This window comes from Centrocercus urophasianus, unplaced genomic scaffold (genome assembly GCF_019232065.1).
Source record: "Centrocercus urophasianus isolate 14NV4802_14NV808 unplaced genomic scaffold, USGS_Curo_1.0 seq_43, whole genome shotgun sequence".
Taxonomy (NCBI): domain Eukaryota; kingdom Metazoa; phylum Chordata; class Aves; order Galliformes; family Phasianidae; genus Centrocercus; species Centrocercus urophasianus.
Genome location: NW_024885011.1, coordinates 2,039,004 through 2,065,807, shown reverse-complemented (window position 1 = coordinate 2,065,807; position 26,804 = coordinate 2,039,004). Strand labels below are relative to the sequence as shown.

The window sequence follows — 26,804 nt, the reverse complement described above, 5'->3', positions numbered from 1 at the left end:
CCAGTGCGGGACAGCGGTGCCGGCACTGAGCAGCCATCCGGGTGGGAGATGTGCGGGGACAGCAGGAGCCAAGTCCAGGTAAGATCCCAGCCGGCCCCTCCGCATGGGCACGGGGTGCCCCATTCGCTCTGCAGTGCTGCTCTCCGCGGTGAACCTCCGCGCTGGGCTGATCCATCTTGGCTTTATCTCCGCCGTCCGACAGCGCGGAGCGGGGCTCGCTTTGGCTTTCCATAAACAAGATAAGAGGTGGAGGGAGGAGGGGGCAGGAAGGGCACCGGGGGTGGCTCGCAGGCAGCCCCGCTCCACGCTGTGCTGCTGGGAGCGCTCTGAGGCGGTCCTCCTCCTCCTTCAGACCAGATCGTGCTCTTTGAGAAAATCCCAGCGCTTCCCCACGGAGAATTAATTTGCACAAGGCAGAAGAGAAACAACAACAACAAAAAATTGTTTTTAGAGAATTTCTCATTTCGGCATTTCGTTTCTCCTCTCTTCATTGGCGTCCTTTGTGTTTTTGTTTATATCGGTACGCCATCCGTGATCCCGCGCAGCGTACCATGAGCTGGCACAGTGTGACATAACACAAGTGCTGAGATAGCCCATCCGTTCTATTTTAGTTCGGAGGATATTTTAAACTTTATGTTATCCAGGAAATTTCTGAAATATTTGTCTTCATTCCAAGCCAGAGAGAAAACAATTCCTGAAATGTTGGAAGTTGCTGTGAAATAAGTAGTGAGCGCTTCCAGCTCAGCGCAGGGGCAGCCCTGGCCCTGTGGGCAGCACTCCTCACCTCATGCCCTCTGCAGCTCTGTACATGTTCATCTCCCAGCAGCGGCTGTGCACTCAGTGTAGGGTTGGTAGGGGGGGACAGCTGATGGAAGGGCATGGGGAGGGCATCCAACACGTCCCTGTGTCAATGGGCAGCTACGGGTGTGGGGAGCGGGATGGGTTGGCGTTTGGTACTGCAGCTCTGCTGTGTGCTGCAGCCTCCAGCACGGGACTGGCAGAGGGATACGGTGGCAGCGGGATGTGGCAATGGATGTGGTGGCAGTGGGATGTGGTGGCAGCAGGATGTAGTGGTAGTGGGATGCGGTAGCAGTGGGATGTGGTGGCAGCAGTCAGCTCAGGGTGCGGGGATGGGCAGCACCAGCATGAGCCCATGCTGTGGGGTCAGTCCTGGATTTTCCCCCCTGTCTGGAGAAGGGTGCAATGCTGCACTGGGAGGGCTGAAGGGTTGTGTTGTGTCCTTGGTCAGTGTGCACTGGGGCCTCTATGGGTCTCTATGGGTACTCTGCAGCCCATCCCAAGCCTGAGAGTTGGCTGATGCCTTGAAGAGAGGCTGCGCTGAGCAGAGCAGCCATCCCTATCAGCCTCCCCTCTCCTGGATAGGTTTTCTTGCTCCAGGTCATGCCAGCAGGTATCTGGAGCAGCCCTGCTCTGCAAACCCTCTCCGCTTTGGGATAGACAAGTGTGGGGACAGTGGGGCTCAGCTGGCAGCATCAGCAGGAGGGCTGTGCTCAGGGTCCCATCTGTGCGCGCCCTGCTGGAAAACACAGTTGTTTTCCCAAAATAATTGTCTCTGCCTCTGTGCTGAGGCGCTCAGAGCTCTGCCTTGTGTACTCTGGGAACCAATGATTTGTAAAGACACGCTACTGGGCTAATCCTCCATTAGCTCCCACAGCACAGTCCAGCTGGGAGCTGGCAGCTCTTTCCTTTCTCCCACTTCAGCCTGTTAAAATAGCGAGCATCTCTGTCACAAGCGGTGTGCAGGTTTTGACTTATACACAAGGCAGAGCAGCAGCTCTGTGCGGTCGGAGGCCAGGGCTGCACGGGCACGTCGTCCTCCCATGCCAGCTGCTGCCAGCATGGTGCTGTGCCATGCACACAGTCCCGGGGCGATGCCAGCTTTGGTGGTGAAAATATCTTGGCTCTGCCCCAGCTCCAGAGCCGTTGTTATGCCCTGGAGACACTCTTAGGGAAAAGAGCACTTTTCACGGCACGATTTGCCATGGCTCTGGTCCATGAGCTAATACATTAGGGAAGCAATAAAATTAGGCACTAAAAACAGATACCTTCCTCTCTGTGTGCAGGAAATCTCATGCTCTGCGTGGAGCTTTTAATAGTGAGCACAGTAGCACTGTGAGTCTTGAACTGAAGATCACTCGTGCTGTTCCCTACCGTGGGGTGTGGGTTTGCTGAGCTGCGGCTGGGTGAGTGCTGGGGACAGTCAGGAATGGGGACACACACATGGTGACTCTCGAGGGAGGTCTGGGAGAGCAGAGAGGATCTGGAGCTCAGGCTGCTGAGGTTTTCTTGGCATATAGGTGTGTGCTGGCAGACATCAGCCTCAGGATCCTTCCTACCTTCTAACATGTAGTGATCATGGAGCTGGAGCTGGTGTGCACTGACGCCAGCTCTGCCAAGGAGGATGGCTGTCAGGGTGACACCTGCAGCCAGCTGTCTGTGCAGGACAAATGCAGCCCTGAGAGCTGTGCTGCACCTGGGCTGTGCATGTAGCGTGCAGGAGGCAGAGCAGCAGGATCCCACAGGCTGCCCAAACAGTCACTGGCACCCACAGCCCCCACCCCTCTCCTGCTCCCTTATTCCAGATAGTGCCACTGCAGCTCAGTGTGGGGTTAACCAGCACAGGAGGGCTGCAGGAGCAGTGCTATTAGAGAGGCTGCAGGACACGGTGCCTGCACTGTGAAGGGGACTTGTGTCACCCCAAGGGACAGCTCAAAAGCTGCCCCTCTGTCACCTTCTGGGTGAGCCTGGGGGTGCCCGGGAGCAGGGGGGAGGACATCTTCTGCAGCACACAGTGACCTTGGGGGCGAGCACTGTGCTGTGCAGGTGGAGTGGGCTCATCCCTCAAAAACACAGCCACCCTGCAGCCCCCAGGAAGCCCCCTCACGTTGCTGCCCCATGTGTGGAAGGAAGGCTGAGAGTTTCAAGAAAACTCATTTTGAAGCAGACTGGAGTCTGTCAGAGCAAATTCGTTGCAGTTTCTGAGAGCCACTTGTTTCTGGTTTAGCCCTGGGAAAAGCAACTGGGCTACAAATGTTTACCTTATGAGGTAAACCATCAATATCCTTGAAACTTTGATTAAAAAAAATACCGCACTGGAGCATCTTGTGGGTTTCTTTCCTTCTCCCCCCGATGCGTTTCACAATATGCCAGAAGCATGGCTTGAGTTAGGGCTTTGGCAGGGGCTTTTATCATGATGGATATAGTGGAGGCTAGAAAAGAAATTTGGTTATCAGAGAATGCCAGAACTCAGCTTCCTTGCACATACATTTAATAATGCAAAAGTTCTCCTTTAAAGGTCTCCTTAGAACAAATCCCAGTCATCACAAAATCCATGCAGATAAATTAAATTACATTTTAATAGTGGAGAAGTCATTCCTGGGCTGGGCACAACAGTGAAAGTATGTTCTCTCTTAGGCAAAAGTAGCATCAAAGTTCTGAATGTTACCATATGAAAAACTTAATTGGAAATGAAACCCCGAAGCTTCCAGGGCAAAGGCTGCACGAGGGGCTGTCAGGTCCGTGGTAGCTCTGCTGCTGACACTGCAAGTACTGCAGTGTTTCTCCCCCCTCCTGGTAAATGGAAGGGCAGCTCCAGGAAGCAGCTTCTCTCCTGTTTGCTGGGGACAGATGGTGGCCATGGGACCTCCTGCCTGCAGCAATGAGTTGCTCATGCACTGATCCCCCTGCACGCACCTGGAAGTGCTGGAGGAGACTGGAAAGGGCACAGCAGGGAAATAGATACTCATTTCTGATTTACTTTAACTGCTGGTGGGGCTCCGACCTTCTACTCTGCCTGCTCTTCCACACATGGGATGGAAGCAGGACGTGTCCAGGGCTCTGTGATGGCCCTGTGCCTTTGTCCCTTTGGGAGTGACTGCTTTCTGTGCTGTGTGCCTGCTGCATCTCTCCCCATCATCAAAACCTTCCCATGCAGGGAAGTGGGCAAACGGCCACTGCAAACCTTTGTCCAGGAGGAGGGGAGCTGCCCATTGCCCAAAGCCTCCACGCACCCATACTTGGCACAGCTTTACTGCAGAGCCCTTGGTCATTTCAGTGATTTTTTTTTTTGTTACAACCCACCTTTTCTGAACCTCATGGCTCAGTGCCCTCAGAGCATTGCAGGGTGCGGGGCTGCCCTGAATGGGTGTCCCTGCAGGGAGGGTGGTGGCTGAGCTCTGGGACATATTTCATGCAGATGAGAAGAGGCGCTCAGCCGTTCCCTGGAGGCATCACTGCATTTTCCCAGAGAATGGCTCATCTGAACTTGCACTGACTGTCTCCAGCCGCTGAGCCCTGCAGCAGACGTCGCTACATCTGCTCCGCCGCCCTGCGCGGCTCTGGCTGAGGGCTCCTGAAGCATTCTTTCCTTTGCCTCAGACCATTGTTTTCTGCTCTGCCATCCTTCTTCGAGCCCTGAACAGTCCATTCTCTTCTCCGCACTGTCATCTTGAAGATATTTAAACTATGGACAGACTCTTTCCGTGCAGACACGGAGCTCGAAGTGGAGTGCATGTGCAGCATGAAGTAATGGGTCTGGACCAGGGCTGCAGGGCAGTGCTGGCTGCACCCTGCACCCAGCCCTCCACTTTCACATCCCCCCCCCCATCATTCTCCCCATCTCAGCCTTTCCCTCTCCCCAGCTTTCTGCAGCACCCGCTCCCAACACTGCGATCCCCTCCCTGCCCAGCGCTGGGCGTTGCTCCTTCTCCATGTTTATAGAATTACCCAAATCTCTAGGCAGAATTCGCTCCTTACAGAGCATGGCACTCAATTAATTATATAGTTTAAAACACAATGCACATCCCCTCTGCACCAGCAAAGCTGACGGCTCCGCTGGAAATCTCTCCAAAGCCGCAGTGCAGCAGAATTAAGGCCGTATGCACAGCCCGAGCCGTGCTCCTTCCGCGTGCTCACAGGATACCATCTTTAATTACGACTAAAATCATTACAGATGTACTGCAAACGGCTCAGAGAGCAAGCGCATACTGACAGCTTTTGTGATACGGTTACAAATTACTTATTCGCCCTGATTTCCATGGAGTGATATTCCTCACTGCCTCGTGCCTTCCTCCCTCCTTTCCTCGTGCCTTCCTCCCCCGGCTCCTGCTGCACATGGGGACATGAGGACAGGGCCACCTCTGCAGCCATCACCGGTGCTGGGGACTCCAAGGTCACCCGCCCGTGTCCCCATGCTGAGATGGGAATCTGCAGCAATTACAGGCCTCCTGCGTGTCCTTCCTCTGGGTTTTGTCACACATGGTGTCTCACATCTGGGATACGACCGCTCGGAGGGGGTGGCAGTGCTGTTTTCAAGCCAAGCTGTAGCCGTTCTCCCCCTGGCCGTGTCAGGCTTTACAGCTATTGCGGTTATTTTGGGGAGTGGTAGGGTTTTTTTGTTTGTTTGTTTGTTTTTTATGTTGCAAGAATTAATATTGGGAAAAGTGCCTTTTTTTCCTCTTCCCTCACTGCCCTGGGAAATGTCAGCCAGCAGGAATGTTCCCCAGAGCCGCTGGTGGCTGAGGGAAGGATGGGCTCTGGTGGCTCTTCGGGTGCCCCAGGAGCCCAGGGAGGGAGAAGCTGCTCGCAGAGCAGCCCTCAATTCAAAGCACTGCGTTTTGTGTCCTCCTGCCTGATCTTCTCCCCATTCCAGCTCTGGGGAAAGCTATGGGATGTGCTGGAAGTTCCAGCCCTGTGGCCTGTCATCATTTTAGCTTGACTTTAATAGTGTCTCAAAGCAATTCACTTTTCCCAAATATCAAACCCCCTCAAGTGATGCTGGGAGAGGCAGGGCTGCCCCGCACAGCCCATCCCATAGCAGGGCTGGGAGATCCAGGGGCGGTGCTCCCCATGGAACAGCCTGTGCTTCAGCCCAGGTGATGCACTTTGGAAATACACTAATGTATTAAGATTAGGGTTCCTGTGGGTTTGTTAAATAATTCGACTTTAATCCTGGAGCATCATAGATTGGCGAGATCAACACAAAGAAGAGCTGCAACTTTGTGCAAAGGGAAAGAAGGGGAGTGAAGGCACGCACTGAAGCACAAGTGAGGTTTAGATGGCTGTCCTGCTACAAAGATGCCTTTTCCTGAAGCAAACCACTTTGGGTGGAAGCGAGCAGTCTGCCCAGAGCCTGCAGCACTGAGCACCTGCATACTGCAGGGAGGAAAGGGCAGTGGGGAGAAGGATCTCCTAGCTATGTCCCATTTGCAGAAGGAGCTGAGCTGGAGAAGAGTGATAAACTAAGAGCCAGCAGAGGGCAATGCATGGGGTAACGCATGGGGCAGCACATGGGGCAGCACAGTGGATGATCCATAGGATAGTTCTTGGGCTTGTGCGCGTGCCATGGGGAAAAATATCAAGGAAAAGAAATAGCGAGTTGATGCTCGGCTGCATCACCTTTGCTTATGGCCCCCACCCTCCCAAGGGATGCTACGGGACGCAGGAGGAGCAGCTCTGTGCAATGCAGGAGGAGCAGCTCCCTGCATGACCACTGTCTGCCCAAAGCTGCCCCTGTGAACCCCCCTGCTGCTGCCTGCTCCCCGGCCTCCTGTGTTTTGTAGAGGAAATTTTACAGAAAAAAAAAAACTGCAGAAGTTCCTGCCTCCACAAACAGAGCGCTGCTGTCCCTGCCAGAGAGCTGCTTTGCCTCAAGGAATCTGCGAGATCTGTCCTGCTGTGATCTGTAACAATATTGGGATTAAATTAGCTTCCCTGAGCTGCAGAGGGGTCAGCGTGTGAGGCCCCCCGGTTAATCCAGCAGGCCAAAGAGAACAGAAGCCTCCCTGCATCGGGAAAGGAAAACAACGGGGTCTGTTTGCAATCCGTGGAGCTAATTCAAACAGCATTCCTCAAACAACAGGGGAAAAGGCCCTTCGAAGCGAGCGAGAAAAGGAGCGTTTCCCAGCATGCGTGTGATGCCAGGCAGAGACGAGATGCTGCAGAGCAGGACTGCTTGCTGGGTGCATGCACGTGTGCTGCTGGCCATGCAATCACCGCCTGCCCACTCATGCCTGGTGAGTGAGGAGCCTGTGGTGTTGTAGCACGGAGAAAAGCAGCACGTTGCAGCGATTCCAGAGCAGAGCAGCTCCCCACGGCCGTGTGGGAGGAATGATCCTGCGTGCCCCTGTGCGTGACCCCCAAGTGCGGCTGCGTTGGGAACTTGATAGTTGTCTTTGCAACCAGAGCAGTTGTTTATGCAATAAGTTAGGCACTTGGGATAACTGTATTACCGGGAACTGAGGACTGCAGGTGTTCAGATATTATTAAAAACAATTGCCCAGGCTATCAATCATCCTGCACTAGATAAGCCTTCTGCAAAGCAAACCTTTTTGTCAAAGAAGGGTGCGGAGAAGCAGAGCAGGGAAGGTCTGGAGCTGCAGCACTTCAGAGTTGATTTCAGCAAGTTCTCTCTTTCCTCCTGGTGTCTCTGTGAGCGTCTTCTCTGCTTTCTGCTTATGCTGAGATATTATCAAAAGGCTGATGAGGCACGGGGCATGAGTAATGCATCCTGTGTGCCAGCTGAGGACTTGTAGGCACTGGTATCTGCAGATAGGGTTAATGTCAGGCGGAGCAGAGCACGGTCTGCCCCAAGCTGTGGTGCTCAGCACTGGAGCTTCAGGGTGGGGATGTGCCATTCACAGCGAGAAGGTGCAGAGATGGTGCCAACCTGGGTGTCCCTGGGAGGGGTGGGGACTCTGCTCAGGGGTGTTGTCACCCAGCAGCTGGGGGCACAGGGAGATGTGGGGCAGGAGATGTAGCTGGGGGAGCTCGGTCAGGATAAGAGCAGAGTTTGGATGGGAAGGGAAGCCGGGTGCCCCAGCTGTGAGCTTGGGGCTGTGGGAGCTCTGTTTTCTCTGCACAAACTGGAGGAGTCTCCTCTTCGGAGTGGGCGCAGCGCTGCTTTGTGAGGAGTGAGACAAGAAGCTCTGCAAGGGGACGGCTGGAGCCCAGCCAGGCAGCATCACCCAGGCTGGGGGGTTCTGGTGGCTGAGCATTAGACCTGCAGCTCACTTTGCTACTTAACACAACAAAACTTGCTGAATTCAGGTGCCGAAAGGTATCAGTGCTTCCTGGGGAGGATCCCAGGGAAGCCCCAAACAAAGGAGCACCTGGCACTCAGTGAGGTTTCCCATGCCTTTCCCATTTATGGGTTTGGATGGGAGCACCAGGTCTTCAGGGTTCAGAGCAGAGGCTTTTTGTGTCACCTTAATAATGAAAGCAAATATTAGTAGGATGGCAAACTGGCCAGCAATCTGTCCAATGCTCCTAGAGGTAGCAGCATGGTGCTCTGCTGAGGCTGATGCTTTTGCTGTTGGAGGAGTAAATCCAGTGATCCTCTCCATGATTGCACTGGGCCGCTTGTAAGCAAGAAGAGATGGTGCTGGGAATGAAGCCCTGGGGTGGCTGAGCAGGAGGAGTGGGACCTCCTGAAGCCCCTGTGCTGCTGCTGCACCAGCACCTGCTGAGATGGGAACCTCTGAGACAGCAGCTCTGCTTCCAATCGGGAGCAGCTTGGCTTTTTTACCCCGTGAAAATGTGGAATTTCATGTTCTTTTGTATAAGAGAGAAACAGCCTGTTCAGGATTAATTTAGGATCAGCCTCAACAGCCATTAGTGAAAGAAAAACAAAGCGGTAAATTAGCTGCCTGTCAGAAGGGGGAGAAATGTGGGATTCGGTGCTGGATTTATTGTGCAGGGTGTTAAGGCAGGATTTAGTATGATTTACCATCCTCTGCAATGATACCTCCTAACACCAGGTAGCTGGCAAGCCCCTCTCCTGCCTTCAGTCAGACCCAGCACTGCTCGCTAATTACCGGTGTGCCCAGTAGCCCCGTTCCCACCGCTGGATTTGTCCATAAAGCTCTGTCTTCAGGGGTTTATTGCTCAGTTATAAACATTTGCTCCGCACTGAAACTCGATCTACGGCCGTCAGCTGGGCTGAGAGAGGCTGGGAAGGAAAAGGTTTGGTTATCCCACATGAGCATAATATGCAGAGCTTCTGCCCATGAGGCTGCTCACTCTTAGATTCCATTATGGGATTTTGTCTCAGCAACGCTGGGTATCACTTCAAGACATCTAGGATAGAGAGCAGAAATCTCCATTCAGAAGTAGAACAGCTCTTTGATATGGAGGCCGATGGCACTGCCCACTTTGCATCTGTGCAGTGCTCAAACCACATTCTGTAATGCTCCTGTGAGACAGCAGTGAGCTCAGAAGGCGCTGGTTATGAGTAGGAAAGCAGGGATACCGAACAAAGCGCCAAAGAAAATTCAGGACAAATCAAACTTCCATACGCATATGCTGAATTTTCCCCATTGTGTGTTTTGGGCTGTTCCCTTATCTTTGTCTTCCCACCTGAAGAACGCAGATCCCAGTGATGAAGTGAAGACAGCGCAGCTCCTCGTTTCTTTGAGACTCTCTGCACGGCACAGCCTGCTCTCCTGTAACGTCCCTGTGATAATTTGGAGGCAAAGACAGAATTTTACTCATTACAGAAGGACGATGGCATACGCTCCAGCGGATCTCACACCTACAATGAAGGCTGCCATGTGCTCAGATGGGAGGGATGCTGAGCCATTTCCCGGGGGATCGGGGCCGTCTGGAGACACATGGCCACAGCTGCCATTGGGGCAGTGGTGGCTGCAGGAGCAGGAATGCCTGCTATAGGATCCTCCTGCCCGCCTCATCCCAACCCAGGAGAGACTTTGCTTCTCGACTTCATTAAGAGCGCTGCAACCAGAGCAAGCGTCACATCCATCTCTCATCCAGCCACTGAGAGTGGTTTCTGGGGATAATCTGCTGTCTCCTGGCTCAGATCAATACTGTAGCACAGAATTGATGGCTGGAGGACGAATGGTGGCCGGAAGGGGGAAAGCAAAGATGGAGCATTTGGTGCATTGCCTTCTTCAGCTCCACGGGCTGCTGCTCACTGCAGTCACACGTTTGGGCCGCGAGGGAACTGCTTTGCTGGGTGATTCCAACTAACCTGCACATAGAAAGTTTGGATGGTGTCACTGCTGACATCACCCCTCAAAGACCACAACATTGCCTCTGGATGGAGACAGGCAGAGGCATTATGACGAGGAAAGCCTTAGGCAGGGCCATGGAGTCAGGCAGGAAGAAGACGTGCTGCATCCTCATGTGCTGAGGATGGTGGAGATGAATGGAAAGGGAGACATTGGTATGGCCATTGCTGTCCCATGTATAACATTTGAGTGTCCTCCTGAAGCCAGCCATGGGTGGGAGTGGGCTAGAGACCCCGACTTCTGGCTCCAGAGCTGGGGGATGAACCCAGGGTGGTTGGCACCATGTCTGCCCCACAGAAACAAGGGTGAGGACTGTTGACATTGGGGACCACTGCTGCCCACGCTCTCCTGGTCCTCCTTTGCAGCAGGCACAGCTGGGTGCAGGCAGGGAAGGTGCTGGGTGCTGCCCAGCTGCATCCTGACCAGCCCACTGGTTATGGTGGCTCCTGGGGACACTGGGGAGGTGCCACCCTTCCCCTGCACACATGCCCCATGCAGAGCAGTTGGTCCCATGTCACTCCTGTATTAAGGAGATGAAAGGGAGCAGGGACACAGCGAGGAGGAGAGGGGAATGGGCTCGGGGCAGGGAGCAGCACGGCCCCATGGCGAGGATGGTGCTTTCCCACGTGTGAGCGTTTCCTCCTGTTGCACAGCTACAGGGATGGAAAAATAACCAGGCTGTAAAGCTCATCAGCTCGATGTCGCCCCCCCCCCCCCCCCCCCAGAGGATAATAAGCTGCTTTTAATATCTGACATGTTTATTAACAGATGCAGTTGTGACAGCTGATGACTTCATATGCCAGTTACCACTGAAATGTTAGTAATAACTCGGAATTAACTGTCATAAATAAAAAAGACTACAAAGAAAACGAGATGTTGTGTCACTCTGCAGTAATTTACTGAGACCCCGTTGGCTCTGGATGCAATGCTGGAAGGTCCTTTGTAGAGCTCCAGTCCGGGTTTTGCAACAGTCACAATATTTTGGCTGGATATTGTCTTAGGAGGTGGTACTAGTGGGGTGGAATTCCCTCATGCAGGAGTTTGCACTAGATGCCTTTACAAAGCTGGATACTCTGGTAATAATAATAATAAAAAACCCCTACCTGCTGGATGGGGATGGAGTCTACGGCATTGAGACCTGGATTTATTAATGTGCAAATTGCTCTGATATGATCACATACTTTCTGCTTTGCATACACAGGGAGCAGCGTGGGCTGATGGAGTATGAACTAGCCTGGGCGATCTTTACGAGCTGAAATCCTGCACATCACAGAAGGGTTTGTTTCTCTGCGCAAAGCCTGGGATGCTGTTAGGAACCTGCTTACAGACACGTGAACAGAGCCCCCAGACCCAAGAGCACCAGCCTGCTCCATGAACTCGCCATGAAAGTATTTTGTATTTTTTTTGACAGAAACGCGCACGTAACTTTCGCTGGAGGAACTGAGGATTTTTGTAGTTGGTCTGGTAGTGGTTTAAAAACCAGTAGAGCCTTTGCAGCAGTGATGAGGGAGTGACAAGTCAGAGGTAAGGGTTTCAGAATGCATGTTTGTTTAGATGAAGCTTTTGCAATGTGGGCTGCTAATGAGGAACGCGAGCCTTGTCAGCATCCGACTTGCGGGTTTGCCTTGTGCAACGCGGATAATGAGTTCAGACAATGAAAGCTGTGAGAAATCACAGCCCGATCTGTCGGGATCCCCCACCCCCAAGGTGAGAGGGGCTGCGCAAAGGAGCAGGGCTGCTGCTCTGCCCCGTGCCGCTGCAAAGCTCCCCAACGGAGGGGCGAGCCGTGCAGCTCGGTGTGCTGCCTGGTGTGCAGCTCGGTGTGCTGCTGGTGCCGGGTTCAGGGCTGGCTTTGTGGTCCCACAGCTGCTCAGTGTGCTGCTGCTGTCCCAGTGGCTGGCGGAGAGGAGCGTGCCTGTGCCCTGCAATGAGGGAACTGACCCATTAAGTAATTACTGCCTCGATACTGTCCTGCTGCATGCAAAACTGCCTGCTCCAGAGGACGGGACCCATGGGGACGCAGCAGGCAGCCGAGCAGTGCGGGGTAAGTGTGTGCTCCTTGGGTTTTGGGGTGTGGGATTGGTAAGAAAATGGTTAGCAGTGATCGTGAGAATAATTAGACATCAGCGTTAACACCCAGCGCCGCTGTGCAGGGGAAGTGCTGCTGTGTCTGGGTGCTGGTGGGCAAGCCACGGGTTAGGCTCTGTCCCATGGGCAGGAAGGGACACGGCTCCATTCTTGGGTGTCCCCAGCACCAACCCAGGTCACGGCCAGGTCTGACCCGTCCTTGTGGTCCTGCACACCTGTGGAGCCAGGGCACAGCGTGTTGCTGACACCGGGAAGTTTTTATCTTTGGGCTTCTATGGTTTCTATAGGCTCAGACGTGCGTTCGCCTTGAGATGGGCAAGGAGTTGTTCAGGTTTGGGCTTAAAGGAATGCTTTACAGAAAAAGGCACTACAGCAGGGCAGTGCCGGCGGAAGCAGTGTTGCACAGTGTGGCAGGATGGAGCCTTTGATCTCCTTTGCACAGGTTGCTGGGCATTGGTGCAGATAACCACGCAAGCTGAAGGTCTGGGATCTTGAGGCAGTGTTTAACAGTGCTGTTTGGTGGCCAGGCTTTTGCTGAGACCCACGAGGATCCAATATTTGCAGCAAAACCTCTGCCTGCAGCACTATCCAGCTTGAGTTATTTTGCCTGAAGTCCACCTGTGACCCCGTGCTCCTCTCTGCCAGCTCACTCCACCTGCCCACCCAGGGCCAGTACATGATGGCTGTGTGGGATGCAGGCACTGAGCCATGCCTGGAAGCCCCCCTGGGGATGAGGCTCCCTGCAGTTGGATGTGCACCCAGCCTCACTGTGAGAGCAGCAGCACCACCCTGAGGGACGCGGCAGGGAGCGAGCAGCACTCTGCAGAGACGGGGCTGCCACCCCACCAACACACCCCAAATAACGCGGCATGCACAGGTGGCTGCAGGGCACAGAGCAGAACTCCGTGTTCCCATCACCTGAGCTGGAGCTGAGCTGAACCAGCACCTTTCTTGCCTGAGCTACGGGGCTGCTGATAAAGCAAAAGGTAGAGGGGATATAATGTACAGCATGCCAAGGGACAGCAGAGGGGTGGGAGAGCAGGGTCACCTGTCAGCTTCCCATAGCATAGAGGTGCCCATGTTGCCTGCAGCCTCTTCTAGAGGCAACTCTGCAGCCATGCCCGCAATGTCCATGGGGATGATCCCCTGTGGCTGCAGAAAGTCTTCACTGCAAACCACCCCGTGTTATGTCAGGCTCTGCGGAGTTCAGTGCTGGTCCCACTGCCTCAGGGCATGAGATGCTGTGATCCCCTCAGACACAGAGCTCAAATGCATTTGCAGCAACAGCTGAAACCTGGGGCTGCCTTGCTCACTGCCTCCTGCCAGCACAGCAGCAGCAATGCCCCACGCTGAGGCTGCTGGCTGTTTTCTCCCTGCTGTGTTTTTCGTTCTGCTCCTGAAACGTGTGAGGCTCAGGTTTCCCAGGTGGTGCCATGTCAGTAGGAGAGGCAGCACGGGGGGGTCCTTGCAGGGAGCCTAGTGATGCTTCCACTGCCTATGGCTGAGCAGAAAGCCCTCGGTGCTGCTCCATGCCTTTGCCTTGGGTTTGCTCTCTGCCTTCTCCTGGAGAAGCTGCTTACACAGTAGCTTGTGACTCATTGGGCTCCTGTAAGCCCTGGAAGTTTGCTTTTAAAAACCATATATTTAGAGTCAATTGTATGACATCGCTGTCAGCCCTCGCTTGGCCACGCTGACAGTGAAACTCAGCACCCCGCTGTGCAGCAATGCAGCTCCCGGGGCTGTTTGTTGAGGAGCTCTTTTGGTGGAAGGCTCTGGTTTTCAGAGCCCACCTGGCTAGTTATGGTCTGAAACGGTCTGCTTTGGAACTCCTGCTCTGAATTTTGCTTTGGTTTGCTCCTGTTGTAGTGCACCATGTCCCTGCTTGTCACCTGGGGGAGGCTGGATTTCTGTTGTGAAGCTAAATCAACCACACTGGGTTTTTTGGCGACCCCATCTAAGCCCTCAGGCAGGCTCCAGCTCTGCAATGACGTTGGGATGGCCTCAGTGCATTGCCAGCTGCTCTGGAGGTTGAGCAGTCGCATGGCACAGCCCACAGCCAGCCGCGTCTGCCTGCACTAGTGAGAAGGGCAGTGGAAATCCCCCAGCAAAACATTTCCTGGCGTTTTACAATGCTGAGCACAAGCACTCCCGGAGCGAAGGCTGTGGCACCAGTAATTGCTGTCGTACTCAGAGCTGCTACTGTGCTGGGCACTGTGCAAGGTGCCCAAGCAGAGCAGAGCGGGCGCTGGGGATACGTGGTACCACCTGGAAGAGGGGCACCCGCAGGCAGGAAACTGTTCCCTGTGTTCCCCACTTACGGGGTCAAAGCACGGCTCTGAGATACGGGGGAATGCAGTGCAGAAGCTGGTGGAAGGAGTCAGACCTCAACAATGCTGTGGAGAACGCCGCTGCCAGATTGTTTTTTATTATTTTATTTTTTCAGTGAAGTTTATGGGTTAGGGATTTTGCAAAACTTGGCACTCGGATATAATATCAAATGAAGACCTTCTGGTTCGGAAATTTGACTTAATGCAGCCTTCTTTTATTGCTTCAGGGATCAGGCAGAACAAAGTGGCTCTACATGCGCTGCGCAGGGCCACTCGCGGGCTGAGCACAATGCCCAAGTCATGCATGCATGGGGTGCTCCAAAATCACTTCTTGTGCAGCACGTTGCTGTTCTCTGCCTTGCTGCAGAGAAAACTGCCCTCGGAAAGGGAGTAAGAGGGTTCCCATCAATGAGCATGATGTGCTCTTGGTGAAAATGGTCTTTGCAGTGCCAGTTCTGCACTTCAGGCCCTCACTGGTGATGGGAGCGAGCTGTTCAGAGGCTCGGAGATGGGTGGAGCGTTTGATGTTGCTGCTGCTATTGCACCTTGCAGCCCTCACCCATTGCCCCTGCCTTCTGCATGGTGTAGTTCTGCATTTGCAGAGTCCTGGTGCTGAGCTGCTCTCTGGTGCTCAGCCCTCTGTCCTCCTCTTGCCTGTGCTCAGCTCTGATGCAATGAGCTCTGCAGGTGCCGGATGGGACCCTGGTCCCTGCGCCTGTGTAGTGTGCTGAATTCTGATCCCCCAAAGGCTGCAGCCAGGCCCCAGCCCCAGCACAGCCCATGAGATTCAGATATCTCATTGCCAAGGGAAGGTAAGGCATGTGGTGAGATAAACGCATGTGTGGGCTTCTGCTTGTTTAAAAGATGCCTGCTTTCCAGCTGGTGATGTCCCACCTGGTGGGACCTAGCCCTGCTGCAGCAGAAATTGGGAACATCATCATTGGGGAAGCAGAATAAATGGATGCAATCTGGTCTCCTGGTATCTTTACGCCCCTCAAAGAGGCTGCCAAGGTGAAATCCAAATTATCTGCCCATCTCAAGGATGTGGAAACTCAAATTCCTTTGTCCAGCATCCCACGGGCAGCTCCCGGCTGCTGTCCTGACTCCAGCCCTCACCCAACATCTGGTCCTTCTCTTCCCACTTCAGTAAACCTTTGGAGAGTCCGTTTACATTACTGATAGCCTGATACATCCAGCGAGAGGCAATATATCAGCAATTTAGTTATTGCGGATTAGGTCTCGAATATCCTGGGGATATAATGTTGGTCTTTCTCACCTTGTGTGTAGGAGGACTAATGGCAAATTATCTGGATGGTTTACATTTTCTGGTTTGTATCGGATCTCCCAAGGACCAATTTATCCTGATTGAATTGCAAACAAGGCTTACTGTCATCGCAGATGCAGGGGCCAGGTCTCTCCATAAATGAATTCAGAGTAATTCGGGTTACCCTAAATTCTTCCTGTCGATGGGATAATGGCATAAATCCTGCTAATGTTTAGACTGGGAATTGTTTGCAGCAACCTGAGCTTGACTGATGGCTGGAATAGTGTAAAAAGAATCATAATTTGTGTCCTGAGGGTGGGAAGTGCTGGGATCTCAGCTCCTCTCCCACTGGGCACACCATGGGCACACGGAGGCAGATGAACGTGGAAAGTGCACAACAGCCAGGAGATGAGGAGGAGAAAATGCTCACGTTCAGAGCTCTGGGTTTCCCATGTCACTCCCTGCCCCTGCGCTTGTGCAGCTGAGGCACAGCTTCACGCTGGCTCTTGGCACAAGGGGCAGTGTTTGCTCCCTGAGAGCATCCCCGCTGCTGTCCCCCCACCGGGAGAGGTTTGTCCGTACCGTGACTGTTGTGTAAACAGCAAAGGACACAGAGCTGGTTCAGCGTGTACTTCCTGGGACACGCGTCACCCTCACGCTGCAGTGATTAGCAGCAGTGCAGTCGGAGCAGCGGTGGCAGTGCTCTGCTGGTGCAGCTTTCAGCACTAATTTGGGAAGAGTTTGTTCTGTGCTGCTGCGCTGGCACAGCACTGCTCTTGCTGGTGAGCATCCCTGAGCTCCTCCTGGCGTGCTGTGCTGTGCTGCACCGTGCCATGCCATGTTGTTCTACAACATGCCATGCTGTACCATTCTGTGCCTTGCCACGCCAAGCCATTCTGTGCTATTCTGTTCCATACTGTGCCATGCCGTGTGCTGTGCCACGCTGTGCCATGTGTGTCGTGTTGTGCCGTGCCATGTTGGGCTGTGTGTATGGGAACTACTGAGTCACGGCCTGAACCTCTGATTGATCACCTGAGGCGAGCCATGAGCCAGCCAGAGGAGCACAGGTGAAGGCAATTCACCTGTGCTGCAGGAAGGGGTGAAGCCAGGCTGCACCCCTCCTAGACCTATTTAAGAGCTGGCTACCAGTGGGGAAGGATCTTGTCTGGAGGTCCCTCCTTCTGGTGTTTTGTGGTGAGCCCAGCATAAGGGTAAGCCTTCCATTTATTCTCTTTTGTTATCGTAATCTACTTCGCCTAAGTCTCTTGTTTATTTTGTGATTGCAACATCTTAGTATCCATTGATTATACAGCTGTGCTATGCCACGCTGTGCCACGTCATTTTGTGCCATGCTGTGCGATGCTGTACCCTGCCATACTATGCAATGCTGTGCTGTGCCATGCAATGCTGTGCTGTGCCATGCAATGCTGTGCTGTGCCATGCAATGCTGTGCTGTGCCATGCAATGCTGTGCTGTGCCATGCAATGCTGTGCTGTGCCATGCTGAGGATCCACACTGCCTCACCTCTCTGTGCATGCTAATGAATGCTGCACATGGAGAGGCTGCAGCAGCTCAACGGTGTGATCTCTGCACAGATCTCCTCTCCAGTAAACACTCCCAAACTGCCCAGCTTAAGCACTTGACAGTGTTTATAAAGCAGCTTGCAGCAAACAGGCCGGGAAGTGCAGAACGAGTTGGTGTTTACACAAGCGCCTAATTATTTATTTGAAAATCCCCTGGATGATGCCGTGGGCTGTAACAACAAGCACATGGGCAGCGCCGTGCTCTTGCCCCAGCAGCTCTCAGGGGATCTGCAGGACGAATACAGTGAGAAGTTCAAAGCTGTTAGGCAGGCAGATGCCAGCAGTGCCCTTCGGTGCCCTCCCAGCAGCGTTAGTGTGCTTGGAATCAGCACTGCCCCAAAGCTCCCACTCATCTCAGCATCTAGCTGCACTGCTGCAAGGGCCGCTTCCTCCAGCAGCTTCCCCTCTACTGCTGCTGTGAGAGGCATTGAAGAGCTTTTCTATCATTTGTGTGATTGCTCGTGGGCTTTCAGTGTCGATGCTGGGGTGCAGGAAGCATCTTTCTGGGCACAGGGCTTGCTTCCAGCTGGATGGCTCCCATGGTTTCTCCAGCCATGGGATCCAGGTGTGCTGTGGGATGGAGGGTGACCCCTCAGCATGGCTGAACATGGGGTCCTGCACCCCTTCCCAATGCTACAAGCTGCAGCCGGGCATTATTCCAGCCCCATCACCGCTGCCCGTTCGGGGCACTGGTTATTATAAGGGACAGTTATTATAAGGGGATTAAAACCATTTTCTATTTCTACTGACCTCACAGAGTGAATGTTGTCACCTTTATTCCCACACAATGGCAACAGTTGGTTGGGCTGTGTTTTGCCAGCTGCGTAGAGAGGAGCACAGCCCCGTTGTGCTGGGTCAGAGCTTTCTGTTCAGCCTGGAAGTCACGCTTCCTCCACTCCCGGTGCACACGAAGCCATGGTCGTGGCCTTTCCCCAGAGCAGAGCACAGTGCTGCTCCCCTAGTAGAACTGCAAGCATCCCTGCACACCATGGGTTGGGTCTGGTGTCACTGCAACAGCTCAGCATCCCACAGACCTCTGCATTGGGCTTTTCTTTCTTCTCCCGTACTTTAAGCAGAGAAACACGTCACCTGTCCTGATTGCACATCTCATTGCTCTGAGCATGTCTGTTGGCTGATGCAGAGCATACAGCTGTGTCAGTGCTGCTCCAAGGGGAGCTCAGGAGTTTGCAATCATTCTAAGAGCAGAACTGCAACATTTCAGCAGGTCCAGGACAATCCTGGCCCATCCCCAAATTTGGAGACAAGTCCCCAAGCTCTTCAGGATCTCTCTGTGCCCAACTCTACTCCCAGTCCCCAGAGGTGCCCACCTGATGGGAAACATCCTGTGCTCCTGGCAGCCTTCAGCGACCATCTGCTGAGGAGCACTGGCACTACAACAAACATGTTAGAGCTACAACCATGTGCAGCATCAGCAGATGGCATGACCACATCAGGCATTTCCCTAGGAAAGCCATGTGCTGTTATTATGCCAAGCAATGACTTGCAGGTGGGCTTGGAGAGGGATTCCCCCCATGCACTGCTCCCCCAGTTCTGCTCCGTGACTCCCTGCAATGCCAACCCAATCCACTTTGTACGATGGAGCCAGGTGTTTGTCATCCAGTAGAGTTAATCCCTTCTCCTCTTTCTTTCCAGTTCCTGCACCTGCACGTGGAAACTCCGAGCAGCTAACGCTGACTGCCCGACCCCCCGATGGGACTGGACCCGAGCTCCTGCGCTCCATATGGGGATGAAGGTAGAACCATGTTACCTGCTACCTAAGGTCTCTGCTGCTGCAGTGGTAGCTGGTGGATATGGTCCTGCACCAGGCGTCGCACACAGACTCTCAGCTCTGAGCCAGCCCGGGAGGTTTTAGTGGCCACGGACTCTGATCACCCTGCGCTACAGGGCTGCGGCGCTGGAGAGTTACTATGCAGCTTGGACTGTTTGTGGTGGTGGTTTTTCTAAGCTTGATGGATCTAACAGGCGGCAGCAAAGTGGTGAAGGGCAAGAGGCAAAGGCGAAGTATGTATGAAACATTTCCCTTCTCTCCTTCTCCTGATGCTATGCAGACTGGGAATGCCTGTCCATGCAAATAGTGAATGTTTGCCTGTGCAGAATGGGAGTGTTTGCCCAATTAGACCAGGAATATGTGCCCATACATGGACAGCCTCTTGGAGCCCGGTGAGGTCCGGGTGCTCCCCTTGTCCCAGGCTGCTGCCCATTGCAATCCCTCTTCTGGTTGTCCCCATCCAGCTGCAACCCGAGGTGCATGGGAAGTGCGGGTTTTAATTACCAGGGCAGGCTTTGGGCAGCCCCACCCAGGGACTCGACTGGCTCCAAAGGCACAAGAGCGGCCCCATGGGTTTCTCCTCCTTTATGCAAGCTCGTTTTAGAACTGGTTTACATTAGAACTGATTTAAATTGAATTATATAAAAATGATTTTATGTTAAAACTGACTGCTGGAGCTCCGTGAGAACAGGGAAAGCTGGATGTCATGGCTAATGTTATTAGAGTGGCTCCCAGCGAGTCTCGGCTCATGCATTTGCCACAGAGGCAGACCTCAGCTCTATGGGGAGGGACTGGGCCAGACCCCCAAGGGCCTGCAGCCCCAAACACAGCATGGAGGTCGCAGCCCAGACATGGAGCAGCCTCCTGGGATCGGGGCACTGCAGGATCCCAGGCGAGGGGTGCCTCTACTTTCTGCTTCCTCTTCCGAGGCTGCAGCTGCCTCTGCACCCTGCAGGAGAGCTGGGACCAGTTATAGGGTGAGGACAGGCAGCAGGGAGCGTGCAGAACCTCTGGTCTGCAGGAGGGCAAGGAGAGCTCTCCAACACTTAGCCTGGCCTGGGAATGCTCTGGTGCTCCGCTCCTGCTTTTGAAGTGTAGTAAACACGGCATTTAAAAGAATACATTTTAACATACACAGTCTTTCTATAAACAAGGACACTGCTTGCATAATAAACTAATAAAAAGAACCTGCATTCTAGCCTGCAAAGAATGCTATGGGTTTCAAAACAAGCAGCATTTTATATGATAATTAAAAGCAGAAAACTCTCAAGACAGGGGATTGAGAATTTTTCTTGGACTAAACTTAGGAGCTGGGAACACATCTCTATTTTGGGGGCAGAGAAATCTCCTGCACTGCCAGATAGAGCGAGCGTCAGAGGGTCATGGTGAGACAGAGCTGGGACTCAGCCTGACAAGAAGTACGAGGCAGGCTTCTCTGAAGATGGTTTCCCTCTGGCTCTGTGTGGCTCTGTCCCCTGCTTGTCCCAGAGGTGCCTGGGGTGGTACTGATGTCTGGCCTCTGGTATGGTGATGTCCTGCTTGAATGCTGCTTGCAGCTTGTGGCTGCTTTTGAGCCCTGATTCTGGTGGTGCTGGAGCTGTCGGCAGAGCAGGGTGACCAAGGCATCCCCCAGGCAAAGCCACGCACAGGGACAGGGTTGATGAATTATTGAGCTGGGTTTGATTTGTTCTCTCTGGGCAGCAATTGTGTCAGGACGTGAACTCGTACTTTGCATCAAATATTTATGGCAGCTTTCCTCAGAAGGGGATTTGTCTCCAGGAAGCTGCTGGCTGCCCTCCAAAGAGGCTCTTGCACAGCAGCGATGCCCGTCTCACCACTGCCTCTCTCCTGCTCTTGCAGTTAGCACTGAGCTGAGCCAGGGCTGTGCCAGGGGCTGCGACCTGTGCTCTGAGTTCAACGGGTGCCTGAGATGTTCCCCCAAGCTCTTCATCCTTCTGGAGAGGAACGATATCCGGCAAATTGGGATCTGCCTCCCATCCTGTCCACTGGGATACTTCGGCCTTCGCAATACAGACATGAACAAGTGCATCAGTGAGTATCAGCACTGAGATCCTCCACAGGTCCCTGTCCATGCTGTGGGGAGGGGTAGCAGGGAATGGATCGTCCATGAAAGCAAAGTGTGTCACCAGCAGTGTGCAGGGCTGCACTGCTCTATCACAGTGATATCACCTCTATCACCTCCATTCCACATGGGTGCAATGATGTGGGATCCTGGAGGAAGGGATGCTGACACCCCTCGCGTCTTTGGAAGGGAGCAGGAGGAGCAGTGCTGGCACAAGTACCTGCTCTTCTCTCTGTCCATTTGAATAACAAACGATCTCTCTGAACGGGATCCTCAGCCCAGCTCTGCCTCGTTGGGCCAGAGCACCAGAAAGAAGCTTGGTGTGGAAAAACACAATCACTTCCCTGGCAGTTCTATGCAAACCACCTCACAGCCAGGTTTCCATCCAGCTCGCTTTCTTTGCTGCACATGCTGGAGCTGCAGCTGGAGCAGCTGACACTGGGCTTTATTCTCTGCACTTTCCCACTTTGGCAGACTGATGCTCGAGCTGAACACAAGCCCAAACCTTTTCCACCCTGCCTGACGTCCACCTGGCAGCTACTGCAGCATAGTGGCTCTGTCCTGCAGCAGGGAGCAGCTCAGAGGAAACCAGCATCCGAGCAATCTGCATGAGCAGGGCTGGCAGGACACACAGAGACTCTCAGTGGAGCCAGGAGCAAACTGTGGGGAACTGTCTGGAGCTCGCTGAGCCTTTGGTGCTCAATGATGCCTCTGCCCACACCTGCTCCTTGCCCACTCAACCCCTTGTATGGCTGCAGCCTCAGCCCAGGCGCACACACAGTGTGAATCACAACTCCTGTGTGCTGCTCTGCTCACCAGGGCTGCCAGCAGTTGTTTGCGTCAGGCTTCGTGACGACTTTGTGGTTTTGTTTTTTTTCCCTCCAGAATGCAAAATCGAGAACTGTGAGTCCTGCTTCAGCCGAAACTTTTGCACAAAATGTAAGGAAGGTTTGTATTTGCACAAAGGGAGATGTTACGTCACATGCCCTGAAGGCTACTCTGCTGCCAACGGCACCATGGAGTGCAGCAGTCCTGGTAAGCAACGCTGAGCTTTCAATGCATCTATTGCTACAAGTTGGTTTAAGTGATCAAACCAACCCCTCGGGGATGCTGTGTTGGTGCCTAACGGGAAATGCTTCAGGCAGCTTTGTACACAGCCCTTGGCTGGGCACAGCACGGATGGGCACTGCAATATTCATGCAAATTGCTTTTGGAGCACTCAGAGCTCATGGTGTGATAGGAAAGGGGGTGCCAAGAAACCTGGGAACTGCTGGGGAAATGCACACACTGCTCTGGCTCCACTGGGAGAGGGGCGGGAGGGCTCCCAGAGGTGCAGCAGAGAGAAATGAGAGATACCTCTGGCCTCTCTTGTTATCTGGCAGCACAATGTGAAATGAGTGAGTGGGGGCCCTGGGGGCCCTGCTCCAAGAAGAGGAAGCTGTGTGGCTTCAAGAAGGGGAACGAGGACCGAACGCGGCGGATCCTGCAGGCTCCCTCTGGGGACGTGTCCCTGTGCCCCGCCACCACGGAGGTGCGCAGATGCACTGTGCAGAAGAGCCAATGCCCCGAAGGTGAGTGTGGAGCATTGCCTCCTTTCCCCCAGCACCTCTTTAGGTGGCAGTGTTCAGCCTAACGGTCCAGCGCTGTAAATGTAAATCCCACCACCTCTGTATGGCGTGGGTGATTTGTGTTAGGGTGCAGAACTCCCTAATGGGGAGGGACCCCAGAGGGACCCCAATGGGATGGAGCATCTGGGCAGCCCCTTGGCCCTATGGCGTGCTGCCTGCCCTGCAGGATGTGGGTACTTTAGCAAACGAGGCAGCTGAGCAATCTCTGTGTGCTGCAGCAATGGGAGTTGTCGCCTCCTTCATGGGAGTGCTGAGGTCTGTGCTTTCCCCTGGAAATGCAGTGTCAATAGGATGAATGGTGGCTTGGTCATCCTCTTATGGGGTGCACAGGATTGTGGCTGGGTTGGCTGCTTGGAGGGGAACCGGTTCTGAGCAGTGAGTAAGAGCAGGGAGGGTTGAGCCCCACCTGGCTGCCAGCAACGCAGGCAGCAGTGTGACAGCAAAAGGCCTCGGGCAGCAGCGGGGAAATGCATGCATCAGGAGTCCTGCTGGAAACTGCAAAGACAGATCCAGGCCTGATCCTCCTTTGCTGCTTTTTGCCTTGTTGCAGGGAAAAGGAAGAAAAAGGATGAGCAAGGAAAGCAAGATAATACAAATGGGAACAGAAATCGGAAAGACACCAAAGATGCAAAGTCTGGCACCAAGAAGAGGAAGAGCAAACAGAGAGGGGCTGTGGCCCCCACCACATCCGCCAGCCCTGCCCAATAGCTGCCCCTTTACGTCACCTGATGGCAAGACTTCATTGCTGCTATGTATATGAAAGCTTTATTGAACCAGAGCACTGCTACACAACATTACACACGTCAGAAAGACAGAGCTATACTCCTAGACTAGACTCGACAGAAGCCACATCCACAACACTTAAGGAGGCGGTAACCCCAGCACCACGGATGGCATCCACTGGGGCAGTGGGACACTGCGGGACCAGAGGTGAGGATGAACCAAGGATGGGGGCATGGGGCCACGGGACACTTGCCTCGTGCCCAGCCAGCCACGGGGACTGGATTTCTGCTCTTCCAGACTGGGGAACTGGATTCACACAAAGGCAGTGTCCTCTTTCTCTACCCCCCCAACCCTTTATTTTGTGTTTTAAGCTGTATGACTTTATCATTGAGAATAATACATGTTAAACATTTGTGGTAAGAGGTCAGTGGTATCTGCCCTGAATCTGCTTCAAAGAGTTATTTCGAATGAAAAGCAAAGCAAAACCAAACCAAAAAAAAAAAAAAAAAAAAAGCAAAAAACAAACAAACAAAAAAAAAACAAAACAAAACAACCAAGACGACAACCGGCTTCCTGAGTGTGTGGTTCATGCCTTGGCCCCTATGGAGGCTGGTGTCCCACAGGACAGAGACTCATTTGTGGAAGGGAAACTGACAAAAGCTTTAAGAAAATCCCAGTAAATGCTGCCGGCTGTGCTGCAGCCAGAGCTCAGTCTGCTGCCCTCACAGGACTGCGCTGCTCCCTGAGGAAGTCGCCATTCAAGGACCTGGCTTGAGACAATGAGAGCTAATGGCAAGCTGCAGGCTGCAAAATGCTGTGATTGTGTTTGTAGGCACAGCTCCCAGGCTCTGCTCCTGGCCAGGGACAGGCTTGTCCATCTGTCCCACCACTACCCAAATGCACAGCAGGAGGGAATGAAGGTGGGAGGGGGAAGGCAAAGCTCAGGCTCTGCAAAGTGTTTAAGTTTGGTAGGAGCCACCAGTCTCCATGTCACCAATGGGAAGCTCCTGGACTCAGCACAAACACTTCTGCTCTGCAAGAATTGGCACCAGGCAGAGGAACCAGGAGCATGGTGCTCGGTGGGGACCTGGCGAGGCTGCAGCGGGCGCACGCTTCTCACTGGGCTTCTCTGCATGGGGAGCCTTGCCCTTGGCCGTGCCACAACATGGCACATTGCTCCATTTCCCTGCTATTTAAAAACGTGCTTCCTCAGTATAAATATTGACCCTTCGTTCCTCTAGAGTTCAGCAAAGCTCCTTTTGTTGCAAGGGATGGAGCCAGGCAGGTGCCACGGTCCCCAGCAATGTGCCAGAGCTCCTGGCTCCCCAGGAAGGGAAAGGGGAAGGGAAAAGCTCACTCCAGAGCTAAACCTGACAAAGCCGAGTCCTGCTGCCCTTGTTTTGCACCACCTCTGCCTCGTGTGGAGATGGGTGCCTCCCCACCAGGTCCCGGTGTTTTGGCTTAGCTCAGAACGTGGGAGCTGCATAGTTGTTCCAGCTCCAGGGCTGTACCAAGCTCTCCATGGCTGCTCCACTGGCAGCAAAACCTTTCAGCCCATCATCCACTTTGTGTTTAAGTAAACAAGAAGCCGTTATATCTTTTAAAGGGGATTCCATTTCAGCACAATGATAAACGAGCAGCATACCAAGCAGAGAGAGAGAGGTTCTTAAAGTCATCCTTCCAGTTGTTTATGGATCTTGTTCAGACGATTCCTGAAGGCCTCCCAGCTGAAAGATCAGATCTCATTTTGCTCTCCAGCCTCAGCTAGCCTGTGAAATAGGTATTTTGTTTGCAACCTGGCACTGCATGTAAGCAAACTCATTTTTCCCTTCCGCTTTTCAGCAGCAATAGTCAGTAACCCTTTCACAAACCTCAGCTTGCTAATTCAGGAACTCCTCTTCCTTCCCTCCTGCTTTAGTATCTCAATCCAGTTCTCAACAAGGATTAAAGAGAAGAGAGAGTGCATTAGTAAGGTTTTAGACACTAAGGCTCTGTTAACTAACTGCATTCCCTACAGTAACTCATGGCAATACTAGCACAAATATTTCAACACTCAACTGCATATAATAAATCAACACAGCATATCTTGTAGACATTTCTAGAGTTTTTAGAAAAACTGAAGAACTTCTTTCTGTTGCAGCCTTTTCCCTTTTTTCTTCCTTTTTTTTTTTTTTTTTTCTTTTTTTTCATAGCAAAATGGGAGGAAAGAGGGAGAAAGGCAAAGGAAAGTTTAAAACGTGTATTAGGAAAATCAGGATTTTTCACTATGGATGGTTGAAGATGAAATTTAGAAAACTTAGAAGGAAAATATGAAAAAGAAAAAGTCAAATTTCTTTTTTTTTTAATCAGCTTAAAAATAGTGCTTTTTCCCACTCTCAGAGAGCTGGTTCATTGAAGAGCTTAGAAGCATTTTGCCTTTGACCAACGTGGTTTGCACGCTGAGTTCAACAGTCCAAAGCAGAGATTGCCTTAGGTTGATGTCATCTCAACTCACAGCCACACGACTGCTCTCTTTCAGTCCACCAAATAATACCTGTTGTGGTGTTCTCTCCGTGGCATCACTGTAAAATATGCTTCTTTAAACACATTAATAAATAAATGGGTTTGCTGAACAAGCTCTGTTTGCTTTATTCACCCCAATGGGGGTCAAATCCCTAGTGATTGAAATTAGCTAGAAAGCAGGAGTGAAAAGGTCTCTCCTCAAGTAACATTCCCACCCACCTCCATCCATGACCATAGGGGTGAGGGCACAGAAGTGTTGCTCTGGATTCCACGTGCATCCATGTTCCACACTTTGACACTTGTGGTGCTGGAGAAATAGTTGCTAGGTGTGCAGCAGACAGTCTGCTCCTTTTTCAGAAGTTTCTTTGCATAGAAAAGATCTTCGTTGATACTCTTGAACCACTGGACAGACCTACAGAAAAACTGCAGGAGAGTTGCTAGGCAGTAGACTGAGCTCTGGGGCAATTCTCCCTGAACAGCAGGGAATGAAGGTTAGGGGCGGTGCATTAACAGCGTGCAGCCACGCTTTTGGAATTGTTTCATTTCCATCTAATTTGCCAAGGTTTAGGAGCTGTGGCAGACAAACTGCACCAAACACAGGCTGGCTGTATTATGGTCTTATCCTCTCTGTATAAAGCAGGATTTTTCATCAGCTGCAGTCAAGTCACATGCATGCACACCTACTCCTCAAACAACCATTTACTACTTTTCCACTCCTGTGGAGGTGGAGGCAATGTATACACTTCTTAGTTCATGTTTATGTTAAAACCA

The 26,804-nt window shown here is 52.8% G+C and overlaps 1 protein-coding gene across 4 annotated transcripts; it reads left to right on the top strand.

Annotated features, from left to right (window-relative positions):
- RSPO1 (R-spondin 1) lies at positions 1 to 26,110 on the top strand. Of its 4 annotated transcripts, none has more exons than XM_042833983.1 (8): positions 11,069 to 11,122; positions 11,248 to 11,323; positions 11,458 to 11,570; positions 18,962 to 19,330; positions 20,958 to 21,149; positions 22,066 to 22,215; positions 22,563 to 22,751; positions 23,359 to 26,110. In XM_042833983.1, exons 4-8 carry the CDS (start codon positions 19,237 to 19,239, stop codon positions 23,514 to 23,516), a joined length of 783 nt encoding a protein of 260 aa, XP_042689917.1. In that variant the 5' UTR covers positions 11,069 to 11,122; positions 11,248 to 11,323; positions 11,458 to 11,570; positions 18,962 to 19,236; the 3' UTR covers positions 23,517 to 26,110. The 4 variants fall into 4 exon arrangements, with proteins under 4 accessions (XP_042689918.1, XP_042689917.1, XP_042689916.1 ...); XM_042833982.1 differs by adding an exon at positions 11,913 to 12,090 and having other exon boundaries at positions 11,248 to 11,570; XM_042833981.1 differs by having other exon boundaries at positions 11,248 to 11,570.
- The last annotated feature ends 694 nt before the right edge of the window (positions 26,111 to 26,804 follow it).

Coding starts and splice junctions, on each gene's coding strand:
- RSPO1 (XM_042833984.1), top strand. CDS start 19,237: ATGCAGCTTGGACTGTTTGTGGTGGTGGTTTTTCTAAGCTTGATGGAT. Junction 19,331..20,957: donor GGGCAAGAGGCAAAGGCGAA/GTATGTATGAAA, acceptor CTGCTCTTGCAG/TTAGCACTGAGCTGAGCCAG. Junction 22,216..22,562: donor CATGGAGTGCAGCAGTCCTG/GTAAGCAACGCT, acceptor GTTATCTGGCAG/CACAATGTGAAATGAGTGAG.